This window comes from Cariama cristata, unplaced genomic scaffold (genome assembly GCF_000690535.1).
Source record: "Cariama cristata isolate BGI_N322 unplaced genomic scaffold, ASM69053v1 scaffold27682, whole genome shotgun sequence".
Taxonomy (NCBI): Eukaryota; Metazoa; Chordata; class Aves; order Cariamiformes; family Cariamidae; genus Cariama; species Cariama cristata.
In genome coordinates, this window is record NW_009602645.1 from 26219 (window position 1) to 36803 (window position 10585).

General features: G+C 54.2%; 1 protein-coding gene across 1 annotated transcript; it reads right to left on the minus strand.

Moving 5' to 3' along the window:
• Window positions 1–717: 717 nt before the first annotated feature.
• On the minus strand, window positions 718–10072 carry USH1G (Usher syndrome 1G (autosomal recessive)). Its single transcript, XM_009694864.1, has 2 exons — window positions 9909–10072; window positions 718–1963 (listed from the first exon to the last, which is right to left on the minus strand). The coding sequence occupies exons 1-2, from the start codon at window positions 10070–10072 to the stop codon at window positions 718–720; spliced, it is 1410 nt and encodes a 469-aa protein (XP_009693166.1).
• Between the last annotated feature and the right edge of the window lie 513 nt (window positions 10073–10585).

The window sequence follows — 10585 nt, forward strand, 5'->3', positions numbered from 1 at the left end:
AAGAGAAAAATCTGTCAGCACCCTAAGGACCCAAGACTGAGCTGTACTGAAAGCCTGGAAAACCAGGAGGAAGCACACAGATATTTGAAGGCTGGGAAGCCTGAACAACCCAGTGGACTGGGGTGTCAGCAGATGTGACAGCGGGGAAACCCACGCTAATGCCTTTCCTTCACCTCTGTGGCAGGCACACGGTCCTTCGAACCAAACCAACCAAACCCTGGAAACACCATAAAACAGCAACAACTCCAACCCAGATACGTGATCTCCAAAGGTCTGAGTAAGATCTTAAGCAGTTGGGGGAGGATTCCCAATGCCACTGGGCACTGCTGTCAGCCTGCTCCCACTGGGAGTTGTGGTTGATTTCCTAACGCCTTCAAAAGGTGAAGAGTCAAGACAAGCCTAAGTGTGGTTGAAAATCCCAGCTACAGGGACTCGGAAGAATCAGACCACGGAGCAGTCTGCATTCAGGTAGATTATGAAACAAAACAAGGGCTTCGCATCCTGCCCAGCCATATTAGGGATGTTGGGTAATGAACTAACGCTACTGCCACCTCTCCAAACTCTCATCGTTTCCACACGAGCAGGAATTTGCCCACATACAGAACCACTGAGGTTACCTGGACTCCTACTCTTCCAAGTGGGTTGAAAACAAGACCTTACATTATCCACATCTGCACCTGCTGAAGGGTTTAATCGCTCAGAGGCCCCGTCTCCTACTTACAGTTCAGTGTCTACAATGACATCTGGGTTCTCCAGAGTTTGTCGTCTCCTCTGGATGGCATCCACAATCTTTTTCCTGGGGCCCAGTGGGATATTGATGCTTTTCAGGTCGTTATCTGAACATAGCATGAGGGCCTCCAAGTCAATCTTTTCCTTCTTCAAGATGGAGATGAACTCAAACATGTGCAGGGAAGCCAGAAAAGTCTCCAAGGGGCTGGTGTCTGGTTCATCATCGTCATCTAAGCCCAGCTCCACCTCGTCCCAGGGTAGCTCCTCTGCGTTCCTCTCCTGCAGGCTGTTGGCACTGCCAATGCTATCGTTGAGACTTGGCGAGCGCTGCAGGCGGCTCCGCAGTTTGACACCTATCCCATCCGCGTTGTCTTCACCCAGCGTGCCAGCATCCTCCCGGCCGATCCCAAAAAGCCCGCTGCTGACGTAGTTGCGCCGGAACACCATGGTGCCCAGCCCGGGGCGGTTGAACAAGGAGTCGTGGCCAGAGTCGGTGCTGACTTCCGAGTGGGCTGAGTCCATGTGCAAACCCGGGTCACTTATGGCACGGGAGACAGTGTCTTCATCCGTGAGGAACATGTCCCTGATATTACGCCGAGTCCACTCCTTGGGGCTGGCGTACGTGCCCTGCTTCACAAACATGACATCGTTCCCCAGCTGCAGACCAGACAGAGACCGCACGCTTTTCCTCCCATCCTCGTAGATCTTGAATGTCCCGTCCATCTGCTTCTTCTTCTCCAGCTTCTTTTGTATTTTTGTCTTTCCCTTGGCTGTGCCGTGGATGGTGGCTTGTGAGTATGGCAGGGAAGTCACCATAGACATGTGTTGGAACTTCTTGCTTAAGGTGCTACTCGAATAGCTGGAGAAGCTCATGGTATCCGAATTATCCGACATCTCCTTTCTGTACCGTTTCTCCATCCTTTCATGGTGTTTCTTCTGCAGCTTCACGCAGTCCTTAATCCTCCGCTCCGCATCCCGAAAGGCCTTGTCCTTCAGTTTGCTCACCAGCTTGGGGTTGAGGCTGCTCTGCTTGGCAGCAATAGAGTCCAGGTATCGCACACACTCCATGTGCCCCTTCATGGCGGCCATGTCCAGCGGGGTGTGGTAGTCATTGTCCAGGCACCAGATGTTGGCCCCAAAAGAGATGAGGAAGGAAAGGCAGTTCAGGTGGCCGTTGGCTGCTGCCAGGTGGAGAGGGGTGTTCCCCCAGATATCACATTTGTCTGGATCGCCCCTAGACGGCAAGAAAAACAACCGGTTAGCATGCAGGCATGGCTGACAGGCTCTACTGAGACATTCCCAGTTGTGCAGGGGCAAATCAGCACCATGAACTGTTGCCTCCTATAAATATGAAGTGACATGCCTCTGGCCCCCATAGTTTAATTTTAAGGGGGTCTTCTGGAGGGGTGTACCACTGACAAGGATTCACCTGCCTGACATGCAAGTCTGCACGAATTCCCATGACTTGAATTTAGCTCTCAGGAGACATATGTTCCTGCATCAAACCAACTTTTGGAGGGAGGCAAGCCAGATTCTGAATAGCCCAGAACAGAGATATGGGGATGATTCCAGCTCAGACCTTCAGCTTGTTATAAAAAATTCAATTCTCAAACATCCCATTAAATTCTAGCCAGATTCTATCTTCAAATCTTGGCTTCATTCAGCTTCCATGGAGAGACATCCCAAAATACTTCTCTATACATCACACCCTGTGTGGGACACCATGGGGTCCCACCGTGATGGTAGCACCACCATGACCAACCATCCTCAGCAATGGTTCTGAAACCCACCACCTGCTGCGCCTCCCCACCCTCCTCTTCACTGGTGCCTGGGGAAATTCAGGGCACAGGAGGGCACGTTGTCGGTAGAGAATCAGAGCAAAGTTGCTGGTATTGGCCTTGGGGTTGGGGTTTGGTAGGGGCTTTTGCTGTACCATCCTTGGTCTTGATGCGCGTTGGTATTAGCACATCCTAAGAATCCAGTTTCAGAGAAAGTGGAGATTAGGTTTCTGCCCTCCTCAAGAGCTGGACACTCGACTAATGCCGTTAGCATCTCTTCTCACACCGAGCCGGCCCCTACCCCAGCAAGCTGCTGATGGGGCACAACCGCTTGCCCCCATCTCCTGCCTCCTGTGATGGGACGGACACAAACCTCGGATTCAAGGGAAGTCCGTTCTCCTGACATCCCTCTGTGTTTGTGATCGGCTGAAAGAGGAGATAGTTCACACCCCTGCTGGCACCAGCCTTCGCCCGAGCGCGTGTGCTAATGATATGCAGCCAGCAGCAGCATCTGTCAACAAGGCACTCTCCCTCCGTGCACATGGGGAAGGCAAAGCCTTTTATTAAGGTTAGGCAGCTCCAGCACCCTCAAGAGCAACTCCCCGTGCACAGCAGGGCTCTGACAGAGCTCTGGCTCAGCACAGCCTCTGCCCGTTTCCACACCACCCTTTCAAGGAGCTCTAGAGGAACCGAGCACTGTCCCTCCACCACGAAGACCTCAGCTCCAAGCCCTGGTGACCCCAGGACCCTGGAAGGCAGATGGACCCTTGAGACCTTCAGCCTGCGTTACTTTACTCCTTGCTGCTTTCGAACCCGTGTAGACAAGAGCTGGGAGCAGCAGAGCCCAGAACCTTCTCGCCAACCCTACGTGCTCTGTGCTACGACTCGTCTCGCTTGAAAGAGTCTGAAAACTACTTCAGAGAAAGACCACGGAGATCACGGGAGCTGAGGAACATTTTTCCCCTGCTGCTTTGCACCTTTATCACTAGCGCCCGTGCACAAGACACAGGAACAGCCCCTCCAGCACATCCCCCCTCCCGTACCGCCGGCAGGCTCCTCGCTGCCCGCTCGGGATGCTGCTCTGCAGGGAACAGCGGAGCCGGACCAGAGCCACCCAGCTGGAATAACGACTAGTTTGCACTCCTCGGGCTTTGCCGGCGTCTCAGCTCTGTAATACCGAAGGGAAAGGATTCTGCAAAAGGCAGAAGTAGTAAAGACAGTGTCCAGAGGTTAAGCTGGAGATTATTTGGACCCAGAGTGTGAGCTTCCTGGCCGTATTCCCCAAGAGCTGCTATGAGATGCACTCAGCTTTCCCCTTGTGGGAGCACCAGCAGTAGCTCCACCACGCAGGTATTTTCACAGAATTGGTAGAAACTTAGTAAGTACAACCGTGAGCCTCCTGGCAAATTCAGCAGGTCGCTCAAAAGGTTCAAAACTGTGTAAGGGCCAAAAAGACCAGCAAACCCTGCAGGACTTCTGTGTCCAGAGCCTTTGACATCTCTCATAGAAGCAGAAAAAGGCCTCAAAGATGGGTGCTAGGCAGGAGAAGGGCAGGAGATCACAGGGTTGAGGAGCCGCGAAGGCAGCAGAAGGAGAGGAGGGAGCTGACTGCGGCAATGCCGAGCTTCCAGGAGCAGTAACTCCCCGGCCCTCGCATCTACCCTCGTAGTGACATGTCCAGGCTGGGAAATTCATGGGGAGGATAAATATTTGATGAATTGCAAGAGAGCAGTAAATTATTGATGGAGCTGGATTAAAGAGTCAGTGAAACTAGAACTGCCGGCACTGGCGGTGGGACTCCAGTGCATGAAGCGCTGTTCGTTCGTTTATTTGTGCTCTAAATGGGCACATGTGTGCCCGACGGGTGCGGGCAGATGAGCCGGGGCACCACGAGGGTCCCAACATGTACGTGGACTCATGATGTGGACAGTGACTTAGCAGCAGACTCACTAGAAATAATCTTGCTCCCCAAGCCAAGCGTATGGATGCTGGATCCATAAAGTACATCTCGGAGTCCATTCTCATGTCTCTCTGGTTCAGGCGGCAAAGGGCAAAGCCAGGGAGGTCTTGGGCGAGTCATATTGGAAGGTCGACTTTCCTTATGCTTTCTACCACCTCAGAGAGTAAGGGAGGGGAAAGGGCATCAAACCCAGCTTTCCCTGGACATTTCCACTGTCTAGAAACAAGACTATTAGAGCAAAATTAGATCTCTGAGTCCCTTTGCCCTATAAATATCTGCCGCAGGTGCTAAAAATGCATCAGAAGGAAAGACGAACGGCAACTTGCGAAGCAGAGGTGTTTGATCCAGCAGAGATAATAAACATGAGGCCCTCCCTCCGGCAGGTGTCTGTCTGAGCAAAACTTCACCTCCAGGGCGCTGCACACGAGGAGATGCTGACTGCAGGGTCCACTAAGTGGGAACATATTTTAATAACAGGTGCGAAGCGCAGCACTGCTCAACTTCAAAGCGTTTTCGAGTGCTGAGTCAACTCCGGTAATAATCGTTATTAAAAACGCTGTTAATTGAGCCCCTTAGGTGGACATGTGCATCTCCTGAGTCATTGTGTTTGCACCGTGACACGCACCCTCACTCCCTTCCTGCTGGTTTTTCCCCTCCACTTCTCCCATAGGATCCCAATTAGCCAGGGAATCCAGCGGCACTGACATACGTCCTTCCCTGGCTGCACGTGTGAAGTTCCTCTGATAGCAATGGGCTGGCTCACCCCTTGGCTCATGGGTGTGCAGGAAGGATCGGGCCCTTAGACCAAAAGCCAGGTGGGTGCAGAGTGTCTCTGGCTCCTGTAAAATGTTTCTGGACATAGGGAGAGGAAAAAAAAAAAAAATCATTTATGGCTTGAGGAAAAATAACCCACTAGTTTCAGCAGAGCCAGTCAGGGCAATGACCCAAGCAAAGCCTAGAAATGAGCAGAAAAGATGAGGGTTTGGACTCAGAGCAGGGCCTTGGGTCCTGTATCCCAGTCTTTGTCCAGGTGGTGGTAGGTCAAGGATTCAGCTTTTGTCCGAGTTCAGCTCCCCAAAAATCATAGAATGCTTTGGGTTGGAAGGGACCTTTATGGGTCACCTAGTCCCACCGCCCTGCAACACGCAGGGACATCTTCAACCAGATCAGAGCCCCATCCAGCCTGTCCTTGAATGTTTCTAGGGATGGGACATCTACCACCTCTCTGGGCAATCTGTTGCACTGTTTCACCACCCTCATCGCGAAACATTTCTTTCTTACATCTAGTCTGCTCTGGCTCAGCTGTTCCCTGCAGAGCAGCATCCCGAGTGGGCAGCGAGGAGCCCGCCTGCGGTTCGGGAGGGTGGGCGTGCTGGAGGGGGCTGTTCCTGCGTCTTGTGCATGGGTGCTAGTGACAGGGGTGCTGTAGGTGGGGTTCATCTCAGGGCTCGCTGCCTCTTGTACCAGCAAAAAGCTAGGCTAGCAGCGATGGTTACTGGTGATTATTGTACCATGGTAATGCCTAGGGGCACGTCTACCGGCTCAGCACTTCACCATGCCCAGATCCCACGCTGACTCCAAACAGCCAGTTCAGGTGCCCAAAGGGACGAAGCTGCGACAACACTCCACCCTGCTCCTTCACCTTCCCAGCGGGTCATCACCCAGGGGAAGATCCCTACTGACATGGCCACGCTGCTCCTGGCACCCACGTGGCCGTCAGCCCTGTGGCGTGCCGAGGATGCACATCACCTTCACGTGCCTCGCTGCAACCTCCGCTGCAACCCTGCCCCAGCCAGGGCAACGGGATTCCCTCGAGCAGCCCAGCTGATGTCAGGAGCCATCTCGTCCCCCCTGACCCACTGCCGAGTCACTCATACGCCTCTGCCGTTAACATCCAAAGCATCTGTGACCCCCATTTTTGTAAGAAGGGAAACTGAGGCACACCTCTGTAAAGAAATGCCGGGTGACAAAGCTGACTGCGGACCTGTCTAGCAGAAAGACACATCCTCACCTCTCCTGTGGCCCACTCCAAGGCAATAAAGTCCTGGTCGTTCCCAGCAGAGGCCCCCAGACCTGTGGTTAACTGGAGCTGGACTGATGCCCACCACTGTCACAGCAGTTCGTAACGAACCATGCTGAAGAATTACCGCCTCTGAAAAGCGGCAGAACTAAATGCCAGTTAGCCTGCCTTTGCCCAGCCATCACGTTAATTGAGTTTGCTTCCCTCACTGGAGCCCAGCCAGGGGGAAGAAAAAGGCTTTTTGTGTTACAAACAAGAAGGATGAGCCACGGCTGAGCCCTCCCTCCCAAACCCTCTCTCCATCCCCGTGCAAAGGTGGTACGGAGGCACAGACACATCACCAGCTGTTATGGACAGAGCAACAAGCCTGCTTTGTTACCCCTTCTGTGTGGGTTGAGAGGACAAACTCTCCTCAAGGATCCACCTTTATTACACTTTCTTTCCCCATCCCATTTCAGCCCTACGCCACAATCTGCTGAACACCCAGGCATATGAATGAGGCTCCTTCCCTGATGACAGAGCCTCGATAATCCAAAGTGTCCACCAGCCTGGCCTGCAGCAGGGCACGACAATCAGAGCTGTGATTTTTGCCCCCAGCAGCCCCCCTCCCACAGCCCCACTTTCTCAGGTTCCCTCACTAGGACATTTCATGACAGCCTGGCCCCAGCACTCTGTCTCCCAGTTTGTCTGGGCACCAGTACCACTGCCCAGCGCTGGCAAGGAGGATTCAGTGTTTCTGGCTGCCCCAAGACATCACCCCCTGTGCCTCGGCACCCCCATACAACCCAGTCGGAGGGCAACCAGCCCCCTCAGACCCTGAAGCTGCCTCCCACCCCATCCTTGCACAGAGCCAGCCCAGCCCCAAAGCCTCTGCTCCCCCAGGCACTGCTCCAAGCCGTGGTCCCACACTCTCCCGCATCACAGTGCAGGGCTTTTTGTGCTGAAGGAGGACTATTTTGACAGCAGAGGCCAGAGAGAAATGCCCTGACATTTTGGGACACTCTGCGGTCCTCCCTCTTGCTTCCCAATTGTTATAGTGCAGGTGTAATAGCAACAGATCCAAGACAGAATTAAACTTAATCTCTGACCAAGATTTAAATACTGTTACGCGTCATCCTAAGCACTAGCAGAAAATTACGGGGTCTGTCCCTGGGGTCTCCTGGGTCCTGCATGATTGCCCCTCTCTGGCACCCCTGTTCCCAGGCTGGGGCTTTCCTGCCCCTCGCAGACCCCAAGGCAGGGAGCAGAGAGGTGCCTGCAAAAAAAAGCTCGGCAGGGCGAGGGGGCTGCGCTGATCTCTGCGTGGTCCTGGGCGAGGACCTGACACACGGAGATGAATGCACAGATGTAAACGCATCCTGCAGCCCCACAGACACACACTGTGCTCCACCATCCATCACGTAAAGGGCACCGGGCTTTTGCCACGCTATTTTCCCTGTCAGGAGCGAATGTATATTAGGCTGTTAATTAAACAGCAGGCAAGCTGCACTTGGACATGATTGAGCCCACGAGGACCTTTTAATCCAATGTGAATTTATAAAAGGAGCCCCTCCATGGAGAAGCAGCCCTTGGGCTTTGTGAAGAGGCAGAAACTGCTGGCTTGGGTGCATGGGTTGGCAGGGCAGGCAGTGGTGCTGCAGGGTGTCCTGCGATGGAGGTGAGCAATGTGAGGAGATATAATGATATAAAGAGATAGAAAGTCAGTCTGAAAGGCCCATGCCGTGGATGCATGCCTCTCCAGAAAGGCAAAGGTTTTCTGGCCATCAGAGGCTTTGGAACCATTTCTAACTTCAGGATCTCACCCGCAGAGCTCCTACCCTTGTCTCTCTGGCCCTGGGTGACGATTCCCCTCCTGGCAGGAGCTCAGGGCAGGTTTCTGCTGGGCACAGTCTCTCCTGGGAGGTAGACAGTAAGTCACACAGCCCCCGGCCAGGGAAGCATCACGAGGCTCTCAGCCCAGGACCATCTCGGGATGCACCACACAGAGTCATGTCTTGCTCTCTCCCCTCCAGACTCTGAATTACCTTTTCCTGACCACACTCCTATTGCACTCAAGGACTTCCTAAAGTGGCTCTGTCCACAGCCTTTCTGACCCCAGGATCTGAAAAGAAAATGCTTTATAACGGAAGGACAGCAATGTGTGTGGGAGCTCTGCCTGTAAGTACAGCTGGCCGGGGCCAGGGGAGCTGGCTGAAGGTTTTGCACAAGCAGACCAGAGTATCAGGAGATGCTGAGAGCCCAGGAACAGGTACAGTGGAGATGCGGCCGATCGGGTACAAGAGCTGCAAACGCAGCCCAGGGCGGACACAGAAAATTCCTGTTTGGGAGCTGACAGCCCCACGGAGCCTCAATCCAACACGGAGAAGCAAAACCTTTCCAAGGAGGCATGATGTACATCCAGGCTGCTGAACTCAGCACTGTTCCTCAATACTAGAAAGAAATAAATCAAAATCAGCACCACCACCAATCTCTCAACACAAGGTAGAGGCACCCCACCTTGGATGCCTTTAGATGAGGTCCAAGGTCTTCAGAAAAGCTACCGGAGCAGAAGGAAGCGCTGGCACCTGCTCCCTTGGGAGGATGGTAAGAGCAGGAGAGCCACGTACTGCTCAAGAAGAAACTCAGTATGGTAGATCATGCCTTAGCACAGACCTTCTTGTGCGATTCCCCCAACAGCAAGATGTGAAGCCCTCCAGTCCGGCAAGTCCCCTCAGTCCCACTCCCTTCTCTCCACGCTTACAGAGCCAGGGACCCTCAGATTTGACAGCCCAGGGTGAGGTACCGAGAGACACATCAGCATCGAGCAGCCCCCGCGAGGGAGACCGGGCTTAAAGAAATCTGCTCTTAGGGAACCTGCTCCTGAAGTTCCTGGGCTCTGGGCGCGTTACAGGCTGCCCGGGGGTCACGTATTGAGACCTCGCTTTGGGTAAAACAGACAAGTGTCACCTACTGCCAGCTGGCACCGCACACATCTCCATGTGAGCATTTCTAGGGACAGAACGAGCAGTTTTTCTCTCTGTTCCCTCATTCAAAAGGGCTTTTTTCATGGTAGCGACCCGATATGCTTGCACTTCAGCTCTGCCTGTCTTTACAAGACCTGACTCAGGACCACAAAGCACTTGCAGGGAGGACCCAGCCCCGACTGGGGAGCTGCAAGTGGGGTTTGGGGCAGGAGGGGTTATAGGGTGAGGGGAGGTGGGAAAACACAGAGCAGTTATCAGGAGCTTTGGATTAGACTCAAAGCACCACAAGGAGAGAAAAATAACAGAGGGGAGGAGAGAATCCAGGTTGTTATGGACAGAAGCTATCATTTTGTGGGGTGCCTGCACCCATGCTGACCTGCAAGCAGGGAAGGGGGAAAGATGGGGTCCTGGCTACTCTGTACGCCCAGGACCAGCACCGTGCATTCGCCAACGCTCACCCTCTGCTGACAATGAGGCGCAGGGCATCCAGGTTGCCGTGGTAGGCGGCCCATAGGGTCGGGGTCATGCCATCCTCATCCGGCGAGTTCAGGTCCTTCTTGGTGGCTTCCTTCAGGAGGTCCAGGTAGCCATCTCGGGCTGCTCGGTGGTACTGGTCATTCATGGTGCGAAGCGGTCCCTGGGCAAGTGCATGGGTGCCCAGGGGGGCTCAGAGGACAGGCATGGATGTGGGGAAGGGGGAGCTGCCGGGAGGTCCCAGCTCGCCTGGCAGAGCGCTGCCGTACCAGGGTACCAGGACACCTGAGAAGCCCTGGCCAGGGAGGCAGGAGCTCCTCCAAGCCCAGCCAGGCTCTCCAGCGCTTCCCCTGGGTCCTAAGCATCCTCCGGCCCTGACAGCTCCTCACAACAAAACCTTTCATGCACCAGCTACACAGCACATGAAATGCTCCAATTAAGCAGCATCACTGCGTCAGGCTCCGCCGAGTCCTTTGGGCACAGGGTCACGCAGCGACAACTCGCTAGGTCTACATGTTCCCTAAGAGGAGCAGGCTCCCTGAAAGGCTCATAGGCCGTATCCTGCCCGATACCCCTGCATGCCCCTCACCATAGCTACCCCATCTCGAGTGAGGGGCGGCAGCAGCCCCAGGAGGAAAGGAGGGAAGGGGGCTAATGGAGA